Source organism: Oncorhynchus nerka, linkage group LG14 (genome assembly GCF_034236695.1).
Source record: "Oncorhynchus nerka isolate Pitt River linkage group LG14, Oner_Uvic_2.0, whole genome shotgun sequence".
NCBI classification, from domain to species: Eukaryota; Metazoa; Chordata; class Actinopteri; order Salmoniformes; family Salmonidae; genus Oncorhynchus; species Oncorhynchus nerka.
The window spans coordinates 69,854,014-69,880,616 of NC_088409.1; the positions used below are offsets into that span (position 1 = coordinate 69,854,014).

A 26,603-nucleotide genomic window follows, 5' to 3' on the forward strand; every position below is an offset into this window, starting at 1 on the left:
ATTTTGGAGAATATTTGTGGTAGACTCAATCAGCAACACCATCACAATACAAAGTAAGAGTAGTAGAAAATGTCTAGAATGAAGTTAAGATGCAGATTTGTTTTATTACAATTCATTGAATCCTTTCTCTTCCTCAAATGACTTTATAAAAAGGCCCGGGTTCAATACGAGCACGTTTTGTCCAAAATGCAAGTTCCCTCGTTAGCAGAGCCCATATTCACAGTAAATGCTGCATCTGTCGGTTTAATTGGCACATTGTCCAAATCTGAGATTGAAATGAATCCCGGCCAAAGTTATTTATTAGATAAATATTCCAAAAAGGACATTCTTATAAAACAAACATGGGGGAAAATGTCCTGCCCTTGTGATTTTGTACTGGGTCTCGAGGTGAATCTATGTGTTGATGGCGGGGAGGAGGGTAAATAAAACATATAATCAATGTTGCTTACAAAGACAAATACAGATCTGAAATATTTTATTCTCATTGAAACATCACAATCCAAAACATGTATCTTTTTATCTCATGACTTGTTCCTTGTGAATGACCTCATATTTGCACCCGAGGAAAATAAATACACAACTATTCATCTTAAAACAAAACTTGTTTAAAGCCAAAATTGTGGTCAAACGTGGAAGTTGAAAATACCTAAATAATAATTACATGATTTCTTGTTTTGACTGCATAATAAAACCATCCACAAACATATGTACTTCAAAAGAGTAGGTGCATACTTACTGTCCACAAACAACATCAAGTCTACGGAGTATATCAACCCATGAATGAAGGCTTGCTATGTCAGACACTTCTATAAGATACGAGGCGATTCTCTGACCCCTGACATCCGGCAGAATAAGGGGCTTGTCCTGTCTGCTTGGTCCCCAGGCCAGCGTCTCTTGACTGGCACTTAAGTAGCTCAAGCCTGCTCTTTTCTCCTTTTGGGTCGTGTTCAGTAAAAATAATATAATTCTACGGGGAGTTACTGCCTGAACTTGTCCATTCGGGCCGGGATTCAGTCCAATCTCGGGTTTTAAAAGGCAATGTTCCCCACGTTTGCGGAGATCCTATCACATAAATGTGCATGTCAGCTCAATCTGAAATTGCCTTTAAAAGTCACAATGTCTATAATCGGATTGAATCCCGTTCTAAAAACACACCTTTTGGTTTTCGCTGCAGAAAGTTTTAACAAGACCCTGAACACGACCCTGGAGAGCTGCAAGTCAACAATATTCCAGGAAACTATCATTACAGATATCAGAACTGTAAGTAGTGGGTTTCCTTTGTCAGTTATATACAAGAACGAACAACCCAGATTTGAGCATGCTAGAACTGGAAACATGAAGGAAACTAATTAGCCCTATTAACATACATTTGTCCAAAAACACACAACACTACTTCAGTAACATTTGTCATTCATTCCACAACAAGGAATTTCTTGCTATTCTGTGTAGCAATGCAAATAAAATAATTACAAGTGATAGATGCAATCCGGTAATAGTAAAAAAAGATGCCCATCTACAGTATTGACCTTTTAAAAATGCTCTTGGGAAAAAATTGTGCATGACAAAAAAATACAAATCTGGCAGGCCAACCTCCCTCAAACCATACCTTGTCTAGGTTGGTTAAGACCACACATCTAAACTTGTTACAATATAAACTTTCAAACACCTAGCAGAGGGACAGGACAACACATGCTCTACAGTCTATCTCTTAACCAATGTCAGGGGTTAGAGTTCACTAAGGAGAAACATCAAGGAACATTAGCGACAAAACTGGAAGGCAAAAAGTTATCTTTTGACAAGACCACATATAAACTATGGGTGGAAGGCAGGCAGGCAGGACCCGGCCATAACCCTGTAAGGACAAGCAGGTGGTTAGGTCTGTGCTGTCCGGACCAGTGTTGTGCTCTAGCAATGGCACCTGACAGGGGTGCCCGTTGTTACCGTTAGAGTTTCCACAACAGGTGTGGAGATGCAAGGCTTCCATGTTGTTGGAAGAAGAAACTCACCATGCCACCTCCTGTCTGTAAATGCCTCATGCCTGGTCTAGGATCAGTCTCTGATAGTTAGGGTTATTGACTAAATGAGGAGTGGTGGCAGTTGGGGTTGGATGAGCTGGAGCAGACAATGTTTGGTTTGTGGACAAGAGTAGAGTGGTACTAGGGGTGCCCACCCTAGTAGTGGAAAGAAGGGGCCTATATTTACACAGGGGAAAGGGGTTCTAGTAGTAGCCTTGGTTAATAGGCCTCCTTCTGCGTGTGCATCTGTTCCTGGATCTTTGTGAGCATCTCTTGCATTCGCCGCAACTGTAGAGAGAAGAGGCCATTGTCAGTCAAACACACTCGACATGCTGCAATACAAAACACCACAGAAGGAAGTGGGGACATGCTCACAGGGTTTAGAACCTCATACCAACTTATTACTTCCATGTGAGTGCACCAATAACCAAGAGCTACCAATCACAACAAAGCCAGCTATGTGACAACAGATGAATAAGATTCCCCATACCAGACTATCAGATTGTTAAGTCATATTGATGGATTCCTATAATGCTAAACATTACTTTCACATTTGCACAGATCTGACCGTCTCAGAACACTACAAATGCTGAAGTAGTGATTGCCAACATTTCATGACTGCAATGTAGGTGGCCTGGAACACAACCATTACTTCCACATGACTGCACCAATAACCAAGCGGTATCCAATCACAACCAAGCCAAAAGTGCTGACAGATAACTGATCGATACGATTTGCCACCCCAGTCTATTCTGTCTTCAAATCATGTGACCCGATGATGGATGCGTGTGTTAATTCATGTATACAGTCCAGGTGGCCTGGAACACGCCCATTACTTCTACGTCACTGCACCAATGACCAAGCCCTATCCAATGACCACCAAGCCAGTGGAGAACTGATTGATACGATTTGGCACCCCATTCGCTCTGTCTGGAGACCACGTAAACGAGCCTGGTGACTGTGTGTTCAGTCAAGTACACACATTCATTTCCGTAATTACTACATGTAAAGCCTGTTAATTCAATACTGTGATATGCAGTATGAGTGAGAAAGATATGGTGCTTGCAGACAGGCATTTGCCCTGCATAGCATCCCCCCCAATCCCACACACATATCAAAATAGGATGAAATTATGGCGACAGTTTTGTGTTCACAACGTTTAAACAATGGAAAGGGTTACATACCAAAAATGAGGAAAAAACTGAAAATAATTTATAATTATTTTAATGGCTCATGTCATTCAGGGGGGAATCTACCTTGATTTTTGCATAAATGATGCACTGATATCAATGGAAGAGCTGCGCCAAAACTCAAGTTGCGCACGTGGGTCACAGGGTATCGTATTCAAAATCTCAGGTTAGGGCATTTTTGTTGAGGTAGTGTGAACCTTAAAGAACTTCATCAGCTTTTAATCATAAAACAAAAAAACATAAATAAATAATTATATGAAATTGGCACCATGGTGCATTCGGACAGGGACAAACTCAAACAGAGAGAAGAGAACCAGGGCTTCTTTCCATCTACAACACTACTCTACCCAGGCAATGTGACCTGGCATATTATATTCTACAGCCAGACCTGGGTTCAAATAGTATTTGAATATAAAACATTATTTGTACTCAGATCTAGTCTAGTCTTCTCCTACAGTTCATGTGCATCCCAGGGCTGGGTGCTGTTGTAGGGGCAGACTGTCACCCCTGACCCTTCCTCAAACCAGACCACAATCACACCACCTGACTGGGGTCTTCAGGGGCACCTGCATATATGGATGGAATGTATATACTGTATGACTGACAGCCTGGAGGCCTCAGGTTCAGCCCCTGGATCTAGGCCTGGGTCAGAGTGGGGTTCTAGAGTTGGGTCTGAGTGTCGTCGTGGTACCTCTTCGTCTTTCTCTCGGATTAGCTTCTCGGTCTCTGTGTCTGTGGTACTTGGTATCACAGGGATGGGGAAGTCTGTGCCGCTCTCCCTAGTCAGTTTACTACAGGAGTAGAGTGGGGAAAGACAATATGGTTAACAGTAGGTGGGTGTATATGTTGTTAGAGTTTGTGACTATATGTTAGTGTGAATTGTATTTGAGCTACATTATGTATGTATAGGAGTAACAATATGTGCAGCCTTAAGATACCTGATCGAAGCTATAAACAGCATATGACTAGCAGTGTATGAGCCTGTGTGTGTGTCCGTACTTGCGGTTGCGTTCCTTCACCACCATGCGGGTCATGCTCTGAATGCAGTGAGCCCTGTAGTTCTCATAGTGGGTCTCCCGTGTCACATCCTTCAGGTCCTGCATGTGTGTCCTCACCAACATGTTCCTCAGCTTCACAAAGTCACAGTGGGCCGAGTTCTCCACTGTCAAGAGTAACAGAGTGTTAGGTTAGGGCAGTGTTTCCCTAAACCTTTCATGTCCACATCCCGGTTCAACCCTAAACCTGTTCTTCAACTACCCTAACCCTAGTCTCCAACCACTACCCTAGTCTCCAACCACTACCCTAGTCTCCAACCACTACCCTAGTCTCCAACCACTACCCTAGTCTCCAACCACTACCCTAGTCTCCAACCACTACCCTAGTCTCCAACCACTACCCTAGTCTCCAACCACTACCCTAGTCTCCAACCACTACCCTAACCCTAGCTTCATGTCCACATCCCAGTTCAACCCTAACATAATAAGACCCCGACACACAATAACTAAATAATGGTGTATCAGGGTTACCTTCCACGATGCCCCAGGGGTAGAGACGACCCCTGACCCTCTTCCCTTTGGCCTCCACCACCGTGTTGCTGCCGATCACCGCAAACGGTATACTGTCCTGGAGGAGGGGAGAGAGAGTAGGAGAGGTGAATATGAATGAAGTGAATAAAGTACAAAGAGGGAGGAATATATCTGTGGTTATGATGAGGTAATGCAGTCAGTGGAAAATGCTGCATTGCAGATCTACCCATTTCTCCATCTCTCTCTCCCCCCTACTTGGAATGGACAGAGCACACAGTCAGGGCACTTGAGGTCACAGACAAGGTTCTATGAGGGGGAGAGACTGAGACACCATTTATCTACCAAAACAACATTCTGGCCTGTCCTGGCTGCACAGACACAGCCTGCCCTCTAATGCACAGGTGCACACAGAGATGAATAGAACACAAACAGATGACTTTAAGGCTGTGTGCTCAATAATAACATGGTTACGGACATATGGAATCGGGGTTTCCTGTACTGCAGACAGGTTGTTTATGATGACTAGTGTCCTTTAGGTTGCCATACTTCCTCAACTAGTGATGTGAGGTTTGGATAAATGTGGTTCACCTTGAGCTCCTGATCCTGCTGTTTGAAGTCCTCATCCTCATCAGAGTCACAGTCTGGGAACTGGTAGATCTTAATCCCATACTGCTGGATCTCCTCTCGGATCTACAGGAAGATGGAGGGACAGAGAGAAGAGGAGAAGAACATTCAACTACTGTTTCAAATCCTGTGATTGAGGATGGACAAAAGAACAAGGAGCAAAAAAAAATCCATCAAAATGGCCACCTGGAAATAAAAATATATGTTTCAGAAATTTGCTGAAACCAATGTCCCCTGTCCATTTTTTATTTGTACAGAGCCAATGGTATTCAGACAAGCAGACACTGATACCTTGAATTTCTTTGTCTTGACCTCGGTGGGTGTGAGTGTATCTGCCTTGGCCAGGATTGGCACAATGTTGACCTTCTCATGAAGGGCCTTCATAAACTCCACATCCAGAGGCCTCAGGCTGAGACAGATACAAGACATGACATACATATTTAGTAATTTAGCAGAGTTACCAGAGCAACTTAGAATTAGGGACAACAAGTCAGCCCTGAGAAAACCAAAAAAACACACTGTACATGTGGAAAGATGGGCATAGACAACACTGACAAAACTTGGATATGGTTAAGAGATAATTACGGTAATCCTCATAAACCATATTTTCAAGGATTGTAGTAGTATCTCATATTGGTCAGCAGAGGGAGTTGTTTCCTTATTACAGGTTTGCAGCAGTGCTTAAGCGCTAATGGTGGTGCTCAAGATTTTTCCTTTCAATGAACAGTGGTGTAAAACAGACGGTAAGCTCAGACAAAAGTACTGCATTTACACCGACAATTGGAGAGAAAGTTCAGTACTGCAGCATCTGCCCCTCAAAATGGATAGAACGTTTAGCACTGCACCAGATGCACATTTCCCTGGAGGCAGCAGAGCAGGGTGGTTCTAGATTCCACGGAAACCACAATGCATTTAGAATGCATGGAACATGGTGCAAACCAACATGGTGCATAGTGGAAACCCTCTCGGTGGTACTCAAGGAAGGAAGGTAGAAGGGGAAAATAAACTATTCTAAGAGTATTGAGACACAGCCAATATGTTTGTCTCAATAGAAGGACTCCATTTAAAGAGTATTGAGACAGAGACGACATGTCGTAGCTGACGTACCCGTGTCCGAAGGGAGAGATGAAGTAGAGGCAGCAGTGGACTCTGTTATCCTGGATGTTCTTCCTGTTCAGTCCACTCTCGTCCCTGAAGTACTGCTCAAACTGCTGGTCGATGTAGTCCGCCACTGACTTCCAGCTAGGGCGGTGGGGGAGACACAGAGACACACCAGCACTGAGGCAATACTGCAGAGACAGCCACCCTACAACCACTAACCATACCAACCCTAACCCACTGACTTCACGCTAGGGCGGTGGGGGAGACACAGAGACACACCAGCACTGAGGCAATACTGCAGAGACAGCCACCCTACAACCACTAACCATACCAACCCTAACCCACTGACTTCACGCTAGGGCGGTGGGGGAGACAGAGACACACCAGCACTGAGGCAATACTGCAGAGACAGCCACCCTACAACCACTGACCATACCAACCCTAACCCACTGACTTCACGCTAGGGCGGTGGGGGAGACACAGAGACACACCAGCACTGAGGCAATACTGCAGAGACAGCCACCCTACAACCACTAACCATACCAACCCTAACCCACTGACTTCACGCTAGGGCGGTGGGGGAGACACAGAGACACACCAGCACTGAGGCAATACTGCAGAGACAGCCACCCTACAACCACTAACCATACCAACCCTAACCCACTGACTTCACGCTAGGGCGGTGGGGAGACACAGAGACACACCAGCACTGAGGCAATACTGCAGAGACAGCCACCCTACAACCACTAACCATACCAACCCTAACCCACTGACTTCACGCTAGGGCGGTGGGGGAGACACAGAGACACACCAGCACTGAGGCAATACTGCAGAGACAGCCACCCTACAACCACTAACCATACCAACCCTAACCCACTGACTTCACGCTAGGGCGGTGGGGGAGACACAGAGACACACCAGCACTGAGGCAATACTGCAGAGACAGCCACCCTACAACCACTAACCATACCAACCCTAACCCACTGACTTCACGCTAGGCGGTGGGGAGACACAGAGACACACCAGCACTGAGGCAATACTGCAGAGACAGCCACCCTACAACCACTAACCATACCAACCCTAACCCACTGACTTCACGCTAGGGCGGTGGGGGAGACACAGACATACCAGCACTGAGGCAATACTGCAGAGACAGCCACCCTACAACCACTAACCATACCAACCCTAACCCACTGACTTCACGCTAGGGCGGTGGGGGAGACACAGAGACACACCAGCACTGAGGCAATACTGCAGACAGCCACCCTACAACCACTGACCATACCAACCCTAACCCACTGACTTCACGCTAGGGCGGTGGGGGAGACACAGAGACACACCAGCACTGAGGCAATGCAGACAGTCATTCCCCTACTGTACACTGAGCTATACTGCAACTGAACCTCAAACTGTGTCATGTAACAATACAAAGCCTAATAGCAATAAAAGTTTGACGACTGTATTGAAGACTCCCGCGTATATCCAAAGGTTAAGATCAACTCAATACCTCAAACTTACTCAGCTCTGCCTTAGGATCATAATAGGAGTTGAGTTGTTTCATGTTTTCCTGACACCAAAGAAGAGTCCTATGAAGGAAGGATGTTTGACATATACCATTCAGTGTTATTGACAGCGTCTCCAAAGCCAGGGGTGTCTACGATGGTGAGCTTCAGCTTGACGCCCTTCTCCTCAATGTCCACTGTGTGTTTAGTGATCTCCACTGTCTGAGTGATCCGCTCTGGGGTTAAAACACACATTTCCTTAGCAGCTGGCCATTTATATCATTCATTCATTCATTCATTCATTCATTCATTCATTCATTCATTCAGAAGATGAGACACCAAAATGGCCACCTTACCCTCAGCGTTGAGTAGCTTCCTGTCCTTGTAGAGGTCTGTGAGGAAGAGGCTGTTGACCAAGGTGGACTTGCCCAGACCAGACTCCCCTGCTACCATCAGGGTGAAGTCAAAGCCCTTCTTGACAGACTTACGGTGCACCTGGTTTGGCAGTGTGGCAAAGCCCACATAGTCCTTGTCTTGGTCCTGTGAAAGCAAGAGAAACAGACGCCTATTTAAACACGTCGCTCACCTCTGGTGGCGGCACACTTGCGAGTTACAGTAATCATTCTAAATAAAAAGGCAACACCTACCACACATAAATACATGTCTTCAAACCTAAAGCCATTTCAACAGATGTAGGGTATTGAATGAAGCCATTGTCAACACACCAGAACACACTGCCATCTTTGACCAACATTTGACCAGCGAAATCCACAAACTGAGTAATCTGCCAGACACACAACCAAAAGTTTCCAAGTAAACATCACTGGAAATGGCCTGAACCTGCTGCTAGTTCTCCTCTGAGGCTAAAGCATGGCCTCTTTGGACTGGAGAGCTGATAACCCAACCCACATTGCCCATAGTGTTGCCTCTGGTCTCTACACCCTAAACGGTCCCCCTGGCCTGAAGTTTACCTCTGGAAAGTCGTAGGGATCAAAGCGGCCCCAGGGGCTCTTGGGCCTGGTGGGACTGAGGGGAGACTGCATGTCATAGTGATCCACCATCCCACATCCACCCAACTGCAGCCTCCCTACGCCCTGGTTGTCTGACTGGGACCTGCCACCCGCCGTGGGGGGGCGCAAAAAGGTGGGCGTCCCGGGGGTGTCGCCACCCTCTGCCTCCCTGTCCACCGGGTGGGAGTGCTCATGGTCGGGGCTGTGCTCATAGCCGCCCAGAGGCGGGTGAGGGTGGTCCCCGCTGTGGTGGGGGTCTTGTTGCATGATGTTCTCCAACTCAGAGTCTTCAGAATCATCCTTGTAATGGCTTGAGTGCTAAGGGGGAGGGGCCAGGGAGCGGTGCAGGTGGGTGGGAGAGGTGATGCAGAGAAGAATGGATGGAGAGGAGTAAAGGTTGGAGCAGGAGGGAGGGTTAATATAGATCGGAAGGAAAACAAGGAGCAAAAGGTAACAGAGGCAACATAAGGATCAACAGGAAAAAAGAAGAAAATGCAGAGTGGTTATAGACACTGAATGTTTTGATGGAGAGAAACAACCTAAGAAATCATTAAGTGCAAGATAGGCCTAGTTCTCTAGGGTTTAGAGAAGATTTACACTAAGAGACAGCGAGGAAAGAAGATATCGACTGACTGATTCACTAGAGAGCACCAGAGAAGCTACAAGGTTAACAACGTAAGAGGGGAGGGTAAATATTTGTGCTGAAGGGAGGAATGCCGAGGAAGAAGAGATCTCGGATGGCCATCAAACTGATAACAAGCACACCCTCTGATTCTGACTCGAGAGAACAATCACTCTGTCCAATACAATATAGAGCGCCAAAAATAGAACCTTTTGTGTCCTCTATAGATAAAATACTAATACTCAAATTATGAGTTATTAGGATCCCCATTAGTTGTTGCTAAAGCAGCAGCTACTTTTCCGGGGGTCCAAACAAAAACATTAATAGACAAGAACAGCTCAAGGACAGAACGACATCATTGACCTTCCTGACCTTCCTTGTAGGAAATGGGAGGATACATCTTGTTTAAAGTGTAGTGACGTGGCAGCTGGCTGTAAAGGTTCTCCCTGCTCAGCAGCTTCAGCCTTGGTATGGTAGAGTCTGGGTGGCACCCTATTGTCTATGGGCACTGGTCAAAAGTAGTGCACTACATAGGGAATAGGCTGCAATTTGGGACGCAAGCTGGTACATCACAATTCAATAGAAGGTACAGTACTGTAGCCACGTGGATGATAAATAGTGGAGGCAACCGTTTAACAGGTTACACAACAAAATATGATGTGATTGAGTAGAGCTAAAGGAAATGAACCTCTAAATGATTAATGAACCCTCTTGATTACTAGAAGACTGCTCAAATGAATTGCTGTGGTATATAGTGTCATACAGCTTCAAACGCAAACAATCATGAACACACACACCTTCTTATGACATCAACAAGGACTCAAATATGACATAATCTATTCATATGGGTGTGTCACTCAACACATACTGGTAGACAGAGGAAACCTAATAAAAATCTATTGGTGTTAAACATGTCACCTCAAAATGTAATTTGCACAATGACTGATCAATTTGTGGTGATTAGTAACAGCACTCATTTTCAAATCTACCTAAACCTGTCAATCATAACTACATGTTATTTTATTCCCAAACCATCTACCTTCCCCGATGACAATACCTACAATTCATGACACCAAAGGCAGAGCCTCTGCGTGTAGTTGAAACTGTAAAGGGATATCCCTCCCTGGAGTTCTCAGACTAGAGACTAGTGTTCCATCCCAAATGGCACCCTATTCCCTATGGGTCCTGGTCAAAAGAAGTACACTGTATAAAGAATAGGATGCCATTTGGGATGCAGATTGGTGCTCATGTCCTTAGGGCTGATGCTCAAGTTACCACAGCCACGCATGCCCCAGTTTGTGTAAAGAATCCCCAGCCTGCACCACTATGAATATTACAGTGTATTGAGAAGGCCAAGAGGCTATTTTACATTTACAGTGCAGATGGGAAGTATTCAGACCCCTTGACTTTTGCTACGTTTACAGCCCTTTTCAGTCTACACAGAATACCCCACAATGACAAAGCAAAAACTGTTGTTTTTTTAAATAAAAACTTCCATTTGACATTTACATAAGTATTCAGACCCTTTACTCAGTACTTTGTTGAAGCACCTTCGGCAGTGATTACAAGCCTCAAGTCTTCTTGGGTGTGATGCTACAAGCTTGGCACACCTGGATTTGGGGGAGTTTCTCCCATTCTTCTCTGCAGATCCTCTCAAGCTCAGTAGGGTTGGATGGAGAGCGTCGCTGCACAGCTATTTTCAGGTCTCTCCAGAGATGTTCGATCAGGTTCATGTCCGGGATCTGGCTGGGCCACTCAAGGACATTCAGAGGACATCCACTTCTGCGTTGTATTGGCTGTGTGCTTAGGGTCTTTGTCCTGTTGGAAGGTGAAACTTCACCCCATTCTGAGGTCCTGAGAGCTCTGGAGCAGGTTTTCATCAAGGATCTCTGTACTTTTCTCTGTTTATCTGTCCCTTGATCCGGACTAGTCTCCCAGTCCCTGCTGCTGAAAAACATCCCCACAGCATGATGCTACCACCTCCATTCTTCACCGTAGGGATGGGGCCAGGTTTCTTCCAGACATGACGTTTGGCATTCAGGCCAAAGAGTTCAATCTTGGTTTCATCAGACCATGTTTCTCATGGTCAGAGTCGTTTAGGTTCCTTTTGGCAAACTCCAAGCTGGCTGTCTTGTGCCTTTTAGTGAGGAGTGACTTCAGTCTAGCCAACCCACCATGAAGGAGAGCTGCGGAGATGGTTGTCCTTCTGGAGGAACTCTGGAGCTCTGTCAGAGTGACCATTGGATTCTTGGTCACCTCCGTGACTAAGGCCCTTCTCCCTCGATTGCCCAGTTTGGCCGGACGGCCAGCTGTAGGAAGAGTCTTGCTGGTTCCAAACTTCTTCCATTTAAGAATTATTGAGGCCACTGTGTACTTAGAACCTACAATACTGGTACCCTTCCCCAGATCTGTGCCTCAACACAATCCTGTCTCAGAGCTCTATGGACAATTCATTCGATCTCATGGCTTGGTTTTTACTCTGACGTGCACAGTCAACGATGGGACCTTATATAGACAGATGTGTGCCTTTATAAATCATGTCCAATCAATTTAATTTACCACAGAGGGACTCCAATCAAATTGTAGAAACATCTCAAGGATGATCAATGGAAACAGGATGCACCTGAGCTCAAGTCTCATAGCAAAGCGTCTGAATACTTATGTAAATAAGGTATGTTTTTTATTTTTAATAAATTTGCAAAAATGTCTAACAATGTGTTTTCGTTTTGTCATTATGGGGTATTGTGTGTAAATTGATGGGGGAAAATGACTTAATACATTTTAGAATAAGGCTGTAACGTAACAAAATGTGAAAAAAGGGAAGGGGTCTGAATACTTTCGGACTGTACATTTTAGTAATTTAGCAGATGCTCTTATCCAGAGTGATTTAGCTCTAGGGGAACCATAGCAATCAGAGTAAACTGGAGTTATCAGCCCATATCTCTGCTCAATAGTGATACGTTTTGAGAGCTAATCTGGAGAGGACACAGTCATGATGATACATTGGTGTTCTTCCAAGTTTAAGCTCCTGTGAACAGACACACAGCCTATTGGGCCTCCTTTCTTTGGATCAATAGTAACCAACTCAACTTTTTGCGCAAATAACTGGTTCAAACAAAGTAAACGAGTGAACTACAAAGGAGGTCTAAAGCATGTGGACAATTCAATTACAATTTTCAAGCACATTGTTGCCAGTCCTTGCTATGTATGAATCATAGATTGTCCTTCCACATGGCTCTCAGGATAACAGGAGATTATCCCTGCATGCCGACAGAGGGCTGATTGTGGTTCCACTGTACATATGGAGCGCAGCAGTATGAAACCTCCTGCCACAACATCCCTGTGTTGTGTGTGACAACAGGGGATTGGGTTTAAAGGGGGGGGGGGTCACAGAGACCAATAGAAATATGGAAAATACTTAAAAGTATTTGAGGTGCACTTGATTTAGCTTGGAATGTTGACCTTTTTGGACTATTCCATTTGTTTCATTCACTGTGTCACCAAATCAAGCACAGAAGCTCAAATATCTGGAAAGTATTTGACATATTCTTTGACCCAGACCTTGTCTGGTCACTGGTACCTGTTCGGGCTCATGGTGGTGGTCCCTGGTGTGGTCAGGGGATGGCGGGGCGGAGTCCAGGTCATCTGATGATGAGTGAGCCTCATGGTCACTGTCCTCCATTGCTACTGGGGCTATAGTACACTCTGCCATCTCCAACCAGGAAGGAACATGCATTTGGAGTGGAAAAGGGCGAGGCAAGGAGCAGGGCCAACAGGGAAGTAAGAATTGGAAGGACCAATCAGAACAAGGAATGGGGAATGGTGAAGGAGGGCGTGGAAGGGTAGGTTGGCGTGACAACAGGATAGCGTTGCGTGATGGCGTTTTGTGTAGAACGGACCAGTACAAAAGGGTTGAAAGAAAAACAAAACACAAATAAAACAAATTACAAAATGATTAAATAACTCAAATTAAAACAACAATGAGTGAGTAGTCTGGATTCAGCCATAGGAAATGACATGGCTGTTGGATGCCAGAGTAAGCAACATGGCTGTCCACTGGAGTAGCCCACAGGGTGATTGAGTTGCATTCAGAGTGGTGCGTGGAATGAATTGTTTCAGCAATGTCCAGAAATAATGTTGGTGTGTGCAGGGATCTATTCTGTCTGGCCATTTCACTCATAGCCTAATGTTGTTTATTTGTCCAACTGCACTTAGTTTAACTGATTCTGATATCTTCCCTTTCAGGGGAGGTCTAACCATGCACTGTTACTGAAGCAGATGAAATGAGCTGATCTGACTGCCGTTGCATCGTGTAGAGTTGAAATGTCTTTACTGAAAATTAAAACAAAAGCACACACACCTACTAACACTCAGAGTTCAGAGCAAGGCCTTGCAAGGTTCTTCTACGAGTTTGTATCAGTGTTCTCCCAAAAAGGATTTCCAAGTCATCCCAACCAGGTTTTCGATGTCATCCTCACAGTTTTAATTAAACAGGGATTGGGATTAGGAGATAAGTGGCAGAGAGGAGAGTAAATTAATAGTTTCTCAGATTAGAGGACCACTGACATGTTTTCCTCCGGTCTGCTTCGCTCTGACCAAACCACACGATGGATCAATGTCCAATCTACTGTCTAACATGGACGACCCACCGTGTGATCCAATTAACAGCGTCCCTGGTCAACAATAACCAACACTATCAACTCTGGAGCAGAGATGTGTGTGTGGAATGGTTCTCAGATCAACATTTTTTTTTTTTTTTTTTTACTTGGCACACAGTGAGAATATTTGTCAGATTGTAAAAACTACTCTGCTCCACCATTTAAAAACTTGAAGAACATGTCTCTGCCCCTCACTTGAACTGCAGAGAATCCACCACTTGGAAGCAAGTAGAAAATGCAGTCTTTGTAATCAATCATTAAACAACAATCCAAACTTGTATACCAACTAGACACAATTTTTTTAAAGAACACACCAGACCCAATTTAAAAGTAATCCTCTTCAGGACAATAACTCACCAGTTCTTCTGTGGTACCTCACCTGTGGTACCTCACCTGTGGTACCTCACCTGTGGTACCCTGTATGAGATGTAACAGCCTGACTCTTGCCTCCTCTCAAGCAGCTCTTCATGCCCTCACCAGGAGCCAGTCTGGAGAGTGGCAAGCATCCCCTGCCTATATATCCTTTTGAACCTGGCTGCCCCACCGCCCTGGGGCTCCTAGTCCGATCCTCCACAGACATGAAATCCATCCACGGCCCACGCACCCATCACGGTTCACAAGGTTGGGCTGTCCATCACATACCATGCCAATAACACCAACTCACTTCAACTTTTAAGGCCACTCATCTCTGTACTACATAGATTTTCCACTAAGAACCCACTTTGGCTCTTCTCGAGCAAATTATTTACCCTGCAAGTTAAGACAAGAGAGGAATACAGATTTATTCTCTCACACTGTATCAGTTTGGCTGTCAGGCACTGGAGTGTATGATTATCTTAAGCATTAAAGTCTTAGGAGACCGTAGCCACAGCTGAAACGGATTTAAAGGGATGACGATCAAGGAATTTCACTGTAGATGTATGGAACTCTCCTTACTTTACCAGCCTGCATGGCTGGCTGCCTGCCTTGCTGCCTAAAAACACTGATGTCTCATGAGGTCTTCATTCAACAGTTTGACATAAATTGAGAAGAAAAGAGACTCAAGGGAGAGAGAAAACAAGAGTGAGAGGAGAGAGATAACTAGAAAGAGAGAGCAAGAGGAGGAATCTCAGATCATACTGAATATAAATGGAGCCTTAACACAGACAGCAGAACAATAGTGGTAGTGACGATCAGGCAGCAGAGTTGGACTGATGACATCACCCAGTCAGCCTCGGCAGCACGTCCATCAGGGCTACTTGGCATGCCTGGCACAGAGCACTCTGGAGTGGGTTAACCCTGGGATTACAGCCCCCCCTCCACCCTCTTGCATTGCTGCAGGATATGAGGATGGAGGGCAAATGATACCCCCCCCTCTCTGTGAATGTACAGCTCCATCTAGAGAGGTTGGGTAGCATCAGTCACACATGCATGCTTTCCCTCTGAGCCTTCATCTCCCTTCTCCCAATTCTCTACCCTGTGTGTACTTGTTCACTTGCCTTCATGGGCGACGCGCATACACTAATGACTTTAGAGTGAACTGCTGCAACCCCCCCAAAGCCAAATATAATACTAGGCCTGTTACGCAACTGTGTTTAGAATAAATCCATCCATTAATCTCATGTACAGTGCTTTGTAGGGAAAATACATTGGACATTTCTCATGCGACTTTCCCAGACCTGCCAACCCTGTCCAACTTTTTAGAGTACCAGACACTCGTGGCAAATTGGAGATTCATGTTCTTAGACAAACATTATGGATCACACCTGGTTCAGTTCAGTCCTCTGAAAAACATAAGATACAGAACATAGAATAATGATATGTTTTGTGGAATTAGCACAGATTGTCTGTATGTTTATTCCATTACATGTACAGCGTAGAATGGAGATAATTATCTGTAAACGTTTGTGTTAGCACATGCCCCCAAGTTTAGTCTCTGAAGTAGAGGAACGCTTGTCACCTCTCAAACAGGGCCAATCACTAGGGCCAGCTCACAAGTATTGGCTTTTTAGGCACAGTTCCTAATCAACACTAGAAGCTAAATCATTTTGAAAACATAAAAACAAAAAGACTGCATCGACACTGACCGCAAACTGGCTATCGCAAAGGGAATCTGAACGCTGTAAACGTACCTATTGTATTTCTTTGCGGCACATACATGATTTGAGATTTTTCTAAATTGATAAAACCTCAAATCTAGTGCAAAGGCATTTTAGAAGCATTGCCTCAATAGCGAATACCGGACACTCATTCATTCATGGCGCAGTCTTCTAAACTCCTGACTCCATGTAATGGCAAGATGTTTACATTTACTTTTGTTTATACTTTTGTAATGCTTTTTAATGACATGGATCATAATTAAAGTCTGTCTATCAGGTTGCGTGATCCTCGTAATGTTACGTGGAAAATACAACGCAGAATTAATTGTACATCACAATCGCACAAATGCGACCAGTATTTTTTCGGATTTGCATTTCATTTCTTTCACTAGCAAATGCGAGTGAACTGCTGGTACTTTGGAGCCCACTGAATGTCTATTTTATGTTCTCTAACCTTTGCTTGAAACAATTAGTGTTTACCTTTCCACAACACACGGAGTTGAAAAGGGATTTATCAATGCGTTTACGTACAGCTGACAGCCGGAAAACTCAGCATCATAAACAGGAGATGCAGACACGGGGTAGCGACGTCGAATAATGATGTATTAATCCTTTGACACAAACTGTGTGTTGCAGCTCGAGAATAGAGATGTTAGATTTACTCAGTGAATTTATTTTTCATTCAAATGTAAACGATAAAAATAAATACAAATAATAATAAAATTAGGCACTATTCATTTGTACTTTTTTTTAAACTTTTTTTTTTCTACCACCATATTTGAAATGCAACAGAAAATGTTCCACATCTAGCCATCACTGGTTGTAATTCCGATGGTGTCCACAAGATGGGAGCAGTGTATGTGCAAAGTTTCAGACGGATAATTATGTATGAGAAAACTACATGACATTTAGTGTGAAGTCACCCAGGTACATTTGAGCAAATCGTGAAGGAGACATTTACATGACATTTTTATGCAAGAATATAGTCAAATCTATATACTTGGACTTTAATGTAGCTTTTCCAGTATTAGTAGCCATATTATAAGTTCAATATTTGCAAAAACACCCAGTTTTCATTAGTCTCCATATTCTTATAATTTTTGTCCAAAAGGAAAAGGCTTGCTGTCGCACAAGGTTAGCAGCTACATTTTGCGACAGATACAGGGTTTCCGTATGGGATACTCCCGTAAAAGCCCAGCTCATTGGCTATCTAGCTAGCTTTGTGTGACCCTGATTGGTGTTTATTTGACAAAGTTAGTCGATCAAGTGGAGACCACACGTGTCATCGGCATGCCATGAAGGCTTCGCTCTCTGACCAAATTTGGTGTCCTATAGGATATACTACACTCCTAATGATATAGTGAAGTCTGGTTACCTTCTAGGATCTCTGAGGAATAAATATGAATGTGATTTGACTGGTTGAACAACGTTTAGGGTTAGATTTTCACAGATTCCTTTCTTTGCAAATTGAATGAGTGGAAATACAAAAATCAATCGTCCATGCTATATGGACCTTTTAAGGATATGAAAAATGATTTTATCTAACAAAACTTCACGTTATCTCTGGGACCCATTGGATGACAAATCAGAGCAATATTTCAGAATGTAAGTACACATTTCACCTCCAGAGGTGAATTTATCAAACCTATCGTGGTGAAAAAAAAGTGTTTTGTTGTTAGGAGCTCTCCTCCAACAATAGCATGCCATTTTTTCGCAGTAATAGCTACTGTGAATTGGACAGTGCAGTTATATTAACGAGAATTTAAGCTTTCAGTCGATAGAAGACACTTATATGTACAAACATTTGTTGTTTCTCTAAAAATCTGTGATCGTGACAAGGCGCTGCATGATTTACAACTGCCTGTTGACGGGACGCCTATCCCTAAGAAGTTTTAACTCGGATCTCGTACCTGCGTACATGGACAAAGAATTGCGTAGCTGGTACGCAAAATGCGTGCATGTTGGCAGGTCTGCTTTCCTTTAGATCCATTTGATGTGCTTATCATTGGTTCAACATAATAATAATAACCTCAATTCCTTACAAAAAGAAATGAAGAGTTGATTACATACAGTAAGAGAGAATCAGTCAAACTGAATTAATCACAACTAATAAGAATAGACAAACAGGCTGGGATAATGTAAATGATAGTCACATTGACAACATTTGTCTTGGCAAAACAAGACAAATGTTTACATCTTAATTTAACTTCTTGTTCCATTTGATTTAGTCACACTATTCCTTTGAGACAATTCTGAAGGAGAAATCTAAAGCACACAGTCAAACAAATTAGGCTATATATCTGAATGGTCTCTTGGACGTATAACTGAAACCCCAGTCATCCAACAGGGCTGCAGCGGAGCATCTGAGCTCAACATAGTTCCAGAGGCTGGTACACCAATAAGCTTACAAAAACACATTATCGGCTAGCTATAAAACACCGGCCTATGGTTGAGGAAACCACACAACACCAGAAACCACGCGACACCACAGTCCTACTGCACGTCCCACCTAGATCACATCTGATGAAAAAAATCAGTAGCATTCATGGAAATGTCTATCATATTGTAGAACTTGGAGCTGTATGTTCATAACATAATATACAGCGCATTCAGAAAGTATTCAGACCCCTTGAATTTTCCACATTGTTACATTGCAGCCTTATTCTAAAATGGACTAAATACTCCACTCCCCCCCCCCCCTCAATCTACACACAATACACCATAATGACAAAGCAAAAACAGGTTTTTAGAAATGTTTGCAAATATATAAAAAATATCACATTTACATAAGTACTGTATCAATAACCTACTGGTAAGACACGTTTCCCATTTATTCAGCTGAATACGTAATCTAATGAACTTAAGTGCCATGCTCAAAGGCTCACATCAGTGGGACCCACCTGGGTCCTGATCCAGTTAATATCCGTAACAGGTATAGGCCACACAACTGCCTCTCACCACAATTACTAGTAGAAATAATTATTCATTTTCACCCAATTAGTGTAAGTTTTTTTTAAATCCACAGTAAAACCAATACAGTGACACCTCCAGTAAGATGAATAGTGCATAGCAACCACATGAAACCAGAAAGTTGCTGGTTCAAGTCCAAGGTGGCATACTGCTGCGGTGGCCAGCCCCTTGAGAAATAACTAAGGCACTTAACTGGAAAATACTTCTGCAGATCTTGTGGAACATTCATAAGCTGCAGTCAGAAATTGAATACATGCACTGTCAGCTGTTGATGATATTTCATGAACGTTTTTGATCTCATCTTAAATGTTTTAATTCCACAGATTTTACAGAGCAGTCAGTCCAACACAACAAAAAGCTTTCTCTGCTCTGAAGATAAATGTCATGGGTAAAAATCTCTACAGGACCAATCATTCACTAAACCTCAACTAAATGCTGTAATATATCATGTGGAGCTGACTAAACTGCTTGGAGTAACCCTGGATTGTAAACTGTCATGATCAAAACATATTGATACAACAGTAGCTAGGATAGGGAGAAGTATGTCCATAATAAAGCGCTGCTCTGCCTTCTTAACACCATCAACAAGACAGATCAAATCAAAGTTTGTCACGTGCGCCGAATACAACAGGTGTAGACCTTACAGTGAAATGCTTACTTACAGGCTCTAACCAACAGTGCAAAACAAGGTATTAGGTGAACAATAGGTAAGTAAAAAAAATAAAAACAACAGTACAAAGACAGGCTACATACAGTAGCGAGGCTACATACAGTAGCGAGGCTACATACAGTAGTGAGGCTACATACAGTAGCTAGGCTATATACAGTAGTGAGGCTACATACAGTAGTGAGGCTACATACAGTAGTGAGGCTACATACAGTAGTGAGGCTATATACAGTAGTGAGGCTATATACAGACAGCGGTTAGTCAGGCTGATTGAGGTAGTATGTACATGTAGTTATGGTTAAAGTGACTATGCACATATGATGAACAGAGAGTAGTAGAAACGTAAAAGAGGGGTTGGGGAGTGGGACACAATGCAGATAGCCCGGTTAGCCGAGAACAAGAGCACCTCCTCCCAGCTGCCCACTGCACTGAGGCTAGGTAACACGGTCTCCACTGATAAATCCACGATTATCGAAAGCTTCAATAAGCACTTCTCAACGGCTGGCCATGCCTTCCGCCTGGCTACTCCAACCTCGGCCAACAGCTCCGCCCCCCCCGCAGCTCCTCGCCCAAGCCTCTCCAGGTTCTCCTTTACCCAAATCCAGATAGCAGATGTTCTGAAAGAGCTGCAAAACCTAGACCCGTACAAATCAGCTGGGCTTGACAATCTGGACCCTCTATTTCTGAAACTATCTGCCGCCATTGTCGCAACCCCTATTACCAGCCTGTTCAACCTCTCTTTCATATCGTCTGAGATCCCCAAGGATTGGAAAGCTGCCGCAGTCATCCCCCTCTTCAAAGGGGGAGACACCCTGGACCCAAACTGCTATAGACCTATATCCATCCTGCCCTGCCTATCTAAGGTCTTCGAAAGCCAAGTCAACAAACAGGTCACTGACCATCTCGAATCCCACCGTACCTTCTCCGCTGTGCAATCTGGTTTCCGAGCCGGTCACGGGTGCACCTCAGCCACGCTCAAGGTACTAAACGATATCATAACCGCCATCGATAAAAGACAGTACTGTGCAGCCGTCTTCATCGACCTCGCCAAGGCTTTCGACTCTGTCAATCACCATATTCTTATCGGCAGACTCAATAGCCTCGGTTTCTCGGATGACTGCCTTAACTGGTTCACCAATTACTTTGCAGACAGAGTTCAGTGTGTCAAATCGGAGGGCATGCTGTCCGGTCCTCTGGCAGTCTCTATGGGGGTGCCACAGGGTTCAATTCTCGGGCCGACTCTTTTCTCTGTATATATCAATGATGTTGCTCTTGCTGCGGGCGATTCCCTGATCCACCTCTACGCAGACGACACCATTCTATATACTTTCGGCCCGTCATTGGACACTGTGCTATCTAAACTCCAAACGAGCTTCAATGCCATACAGCACTCCTTCCGTGGCCTCCAACTGCTCTTAAACGCGAGTAAAACCAAATGCATGCTTTTCAACCGATCGCTGCCTGCACCCGCATGCCCGACTAGCATCACCACCCTGGATGGTTCCGACCTTGAATATGTGGACATCTATAAGTACCTAGGTGTCTGGCTAGACTGTAAACTCTCCTTCCAGACTCACATCAAACATCTCCAATCGAAAGTCAAATCAAGAGTCGGCTTTCTATTCTGCAACAAAGCCTCCTTCACTCACGCCGCCAAGCTTACCCTAGTAAAACTGACTATCCTACCGATCCTCGATTTCGGCGATGTCATCTACAAAATGGCTTCCAACACTCTACTCAGCAAACTGGATGCAGTCTATCACAGTGCCATCCGTTTTGTCACCAAAGCACCTTATACCACCCACCACTGCGACTTGTATGCTCTAGTCGGCTGGCCCTCGCTACATATTCGTCGCCAGACCCACTGGCTACAGGTCATCTACAAGTCCATGCTAGGTAAAGCTCCGCCTTATCTCAGTTCACTGGTCACGATGGCAACACCCATCCGTAGCACACGCTCCAGCAGGTGTATCTCACTGATCATCCCTAAAGCCAACACCTCATTTGGCCACCTTTCGTTCCAGTACTCTGCTGCCTGTGACTGGAACGAACTGCAAAAATCGCTGAAGTTGGAGACTTTTATCTCCCTCACCAACTTCAAACATCAGCTATCCGAGCAGCTAACCGATCGCTGCAGCTGTACATAGTCTATCGGTAAATAGCCCACCCATTTTCACCTACCTCATTCCCATACTGTTTTTATACTGTTTTTTAATTTTTTTTTATTTACTTTTCTGCTCTTTTGCACACCAATATCTCTACCTGTACATGACCATCTGATCATTTATCACCCTAGTGTTAATCTGCAAAATTGTATTATTCGCCTACCTCCTCATGCCTTTTGCACACATTGTATATAGACTGCCCATTTTTTTTTCTACTGTGTTATTGACTTGTTAATTGTTTACTCCATGTGTAACTGTGTTGTCTGTTCACACTGCTATGCTTTATCTTGGCCAGGTCGCAGTTGCAAATGAGAACTTGTTCTCAACTAGCCTACCTGGTTAAATAAAGGTGAAATAAAAAAATAAAAATAAAAAATAGCCACTGTGCGGGGGCACTGGTTGGTCAGCCCAATTGAGGTAGTATGTACAGTTACAGTGACTATGGGGGGTGGCACACAATGCAAATAGTCCGGGTAGCCATTTGATTACCTGTTCAGGAGTCTTATGGCTTGGGGGGGAAAAACTGTTGAGAAGCCTTTTTGTCCTAGACTTGGCACTCCGGTCCCGCTTGCCATGTGGTATTTGAGAGAACAGTCTTTCACTGGTGTGGCTGGGGTCTTTGACAATTTTTAGGGCCTTCCTCTGACACCGCCTGGTGTAGAGGTCCTGGATGGTAGGCAGCTTAGCCCCAGTGATGTACTGGGCCGTACACACTACCCTCTGTAGTGCCTTGAGGTCAGAGGCCAAGCAGTTGCCGTACCAGGCAGTGATGCAACCAGTCAGGATGCTCTAGGTCCTACAGGCTCTAGTTTTGTTGAACCTGGACTACTGTTCAGTTCTGTGGTCAGGTGCCACAAAGAGGGACCTCTGAAAATTTAAATTGGCTCAGAACAAGGCAGCACGGGCTGGCCCTTAAAAGTACATTTAGAGATAACAATAATATGCATTTAAATCTCTCATGGCTCAAAGTGGAAGATACATCGACTTCATCACTACTTGTTTTTGTAAAAAGTGTTGACAAGGTGAATGCACTGAGCTGTTTGTCTGAACTACTAGCACACAGCTCGGGCACCCATGCATACCCCACAAGACATGCCACCAAAGTCAAAAACAGACTATTGGGAGGAGCACAGTACTACATAGTGCCATGGCTACATGAAACTCTATTCCACATCGGGTAACCGATAAATACACCTTATGGAACAGCTGGGACTGTGAAGAGACACATAGAGGAACAGACACATGCTTACACATATACATGATAAGACACGCACACTGAATTTTGTATTGTAGATATGTGGTAGCAGAGTAGTGGCCTGCGGGAACGCACTTAATGTGTTGTGAAAAGTGTTAAGTAATGTCATGTAATATTTTAAATTGTATATAAAACTGCCTTAATGTTACTGGACCCCAGGTAAAACAGCTGCTGCCTTTAGTTCAGGTCATTAGGAGTAACAACATGCCATAGTGAAGCCACAATTGAACTATTTCACTGTGGTCCGTAGCGGTGCACACAACGCATTCAGTCGGCACCCACTTTTGTGGAAGGTATTCAATCATCTTTAATGAGTTCTTATAAGGACTTCAGAAATGGCATGTTGTGGGTTACTTCACATGCTTATTGAAGAAGCTAATGTTAACCTTTAGGAGGGGACTTCAACTTACTGTCTGCCCTCAAAGGGACCATTGTCAACATGCCATCAACTAAGTTCAAAAAAAGAGGAAGAAATGGTGGGATGTGGGAACAAAAGGGGAAAAGTTTTTTCCAGATTGACAGAGTAAAAGGTTGATGGTTAGACTATATAATAAAGTCTCAGAGAAACAATGAAAGGATATGAAACCAAATTCAACATAACAGTAGTTGTGGTTGGCAACAATACCCTGTTTTGTTACTGTTGGAGCGAGGTAGAGGGTTTAACTGCCACTACTGTTGCATTCAGAGGACCAGGCAGCTTAGTGCTTTCCATAGGACATGGAGTGTGTGTATGGCAGGATGACGATTATTGCCATGAGTCTTTTCCTGGAGGCAGAACTTAGCTGCAAAGTTAAAATGCGCTATATTGTACAAATTAAAAAGGTTAGGGTTAGCAGTGTGTTTAAGGTTAGGGTTCAAATCCGATTTGATGACTTTGTGGCTGTGTCAGCTAGTGACCACTCTGCAGAGCTACCTCCAGAACAAGATTAATGACAAAAAACGCCAACCTGCATGTGTGTGTGTAGACATGGGAAATGCAGTCACAAGCCACAGCGAGCCATAAAGAAACTGTACAGCATGTTGTTTTTGACCTCAAGCGATGAAAGCACATTTCTACTGCAGGCAATTAAAAAGTCAGCACACTTATTTCTATCTACTAAAACTACAGTAGAGTAATTATGGTGCTATCGTTCAATGTCCGGATGTGAAAATGACTTAAGCGTGAGTATAGTCAGACTATGCATTTACTTCAGAATATGTTCATTTCCCCGTCCTGGAGGAAATGCTTTATTTTACAGCATCTTAAGTGAAATGATAGGTTCCAACGCCCCTGTGAAATACAAACTGTATTTTACGGGACGTTCTGCAGACTAGATGGGAGATGCCCCATTGGCCACCAAAGTCCTGCCAGTCTGGTGTGACACATTCATACATACAGTAGACTCAGAACGTCCAAATATAATTCATTCTAGTTCTGTGGAAATCACCTATAAAAACACTCATTTTGGAACTTAGGCTATTACCTCAATCTCATTTATGAGCGAATTCCCTTGAAAATGTCTGCACATTGTGGAGTGTTTGGTTTAATGCTTGAGTAGAACACACATAACTGCACCACATATCACACTTACACAAAATGCTTGAAGACATGGCTAAAGGTCAATCAGATTTGTGAACATGGTCCCTAGCTGTGTGTTGTCGCTTTCCATGTTGTCTGTAGCTTGTGAGGTGTGGAAACACTGTTGATTTGATTAATTTTGTCTTGTTGCTTTTTGTTCTATGTTGCTCTGTCTGTATGCTATGTCTTGCTTGTCCTATGTTGCTGTTGTCTATATTGTAGTTGTTTTTAATAACCTGCCCAGGGACTGCGGTTGAAAATTAGCCGGCTGGCTAAAACCGGCACTTTTACTGAAACGTTGATTAATGTGCACTGTCCCTGTAAAAATTAAATAAACTCAATTTCAACTCAACAACAACTCCAGTGAGGTTCACCCTTGTGGCTTACACAGGTGCAGGTGGTGATGTAGTGAACATGTGTGCTCTGCTCTGTGTGAATGCTGTGGTTGTTTAGATCAGTACAGAGGGCTCTGTGTGTTTGTGTGAGACTGGGCTATTAAAAGAGACAGAATGGAGAGTGAGATGGGTGGGCAATACAGACACACACAGCTCTGCCAGAACAGCCCAAGGGAAGTCAGGTGCTCATCTTACATACTTTCTAAATGTAATCCGTTACAGTTGTTCGTCCAAAATGGCAATCAGTAATGTAATCTGATTTCTTTTGGATCACTTTTCCTTAAGGAGGCATTAGAAGACAAAACGATCCATCAAATGCATTTGGCGTGTCATCATAGTAACTTAAACTTGCGCCTTTTTTGAAAATGTTGAATTGAATGTGTTGTGTCAATGTATATTTTTTTAAAGAGCCAAGGCGGCATCTGTAGTATCTGTAATGTGATTACAATATTTTTGCTGGTAACGTAACCATTCATTTCTTTTGTAATCAGATTACATATAATCAGTTACTCCCAAACTCTGTAAGTACCCATATATATTACAGCACATCTACAGTAGACTGGTGCTCTAAGACTTGAGCAAAAGGCCATTAAACTGACACCATCAGACAGGAAGAGAGTCCCAGTCAATAACATCTGCACTGCCGCAGCAGCAGGTAGGCTAACTCTCCAAAACCAATACACACGCACAGTGCAATCAGCTGTTGTTACATTAATCAATATAGACATCTTAACATCCCTATGAAAGACTGGTGCCTCCCCTCTCACAACAGGCAACCAGCGCCCAGCTGCGGTGGTGCCAGAACACAAAGCAACAACAACCAACATGTGTTTAGAGTCATGGGAAGCCATGCACATCATACTAAGCACTTCACAGTATAAATCTTTGTTGAGAGGAAGAATGTCAAGCCTAATGCAGAATTATGCTCACACAGAACACACACCGACTGATATTTATACCAAACTGACTGAAGGCAACTTGTAGTGTTGTGTTGCAGACTGTGTGATATAGTGGTAAACCTCAAGCATCTGCTCAGGGGAGAAGCTGGCAATGCTGACAAAGACAAATAGTTTCATTACCACTATAGTGGAGGAGTAAACACTACAGACCAAACAAACAAACACACACACACACACACACACACACACACATACCTCAGAGTCGCTGTTTGTTTCAGAGTTTGCTGCCATTTTCTCCTTTGGGACCCCAATGACATGAAAATAAAAGCCCCCAATAGAAGACAGAACCCAAATCAAAAGAGACAGAT

At 43.8% G+C, this 26,603-nt stretch overlaps 1 protein-coding gene across 3 annotated transcripts; it reads right to left on the bottom strand.

Moving 5' to 3' along the window:
• Positions 1-458: 458 nt before the first annotated feature.
• LOC115141780 (septin-4-like) lies at positions 459-26,601 on the bottom strand. 3 transcript variants are annotated; one of them, XM_029680973.2, is made up of 11 exons: positions 13,171-14,358; positions 8,930-9,286; positions 8,315-8,498; positions 8,071-8,194; positions 6,463-6,597; positions 5,647-5,764; positions 5,320-5,421; positions 4,732-4,828; positions 4,205-4,367; positions 3,897-3,996; positions 459-2,303 (listed from the first exon to the last, which is right to left on the bottom strand). In XM_029680973.2, the coding sequence occupies exons 1-11, from the start codon at positions 13,324-13,326 to the stop codon at positions 2,235-2,237; spliced, it is 1,605 nt and encodes a 534-aa protein (XP_029536833.1). In that variant the 5' UTR covers positions 13,327-14,358; the 3' UTR covers positions 459-2,234. The 3 variants fall into 3 exon arrangements, with proteins under 3 accessions (XP_029536833.1, XP_029536839.1, XP_029536837.1); XM_029680979.2 differs by lacking the exons at positions 8,930-9,286; positions 13,171-14,358 and adding an exon at positions 26,491-26,601; XM_029680977.2 differs by lacking the exon at positions 8,930-9,286 and having other exon boundaries at positions 13,171-13,474.
• Between the last annotated feature and the right edge of the window lie 2 nt (positions 26,602-26,603).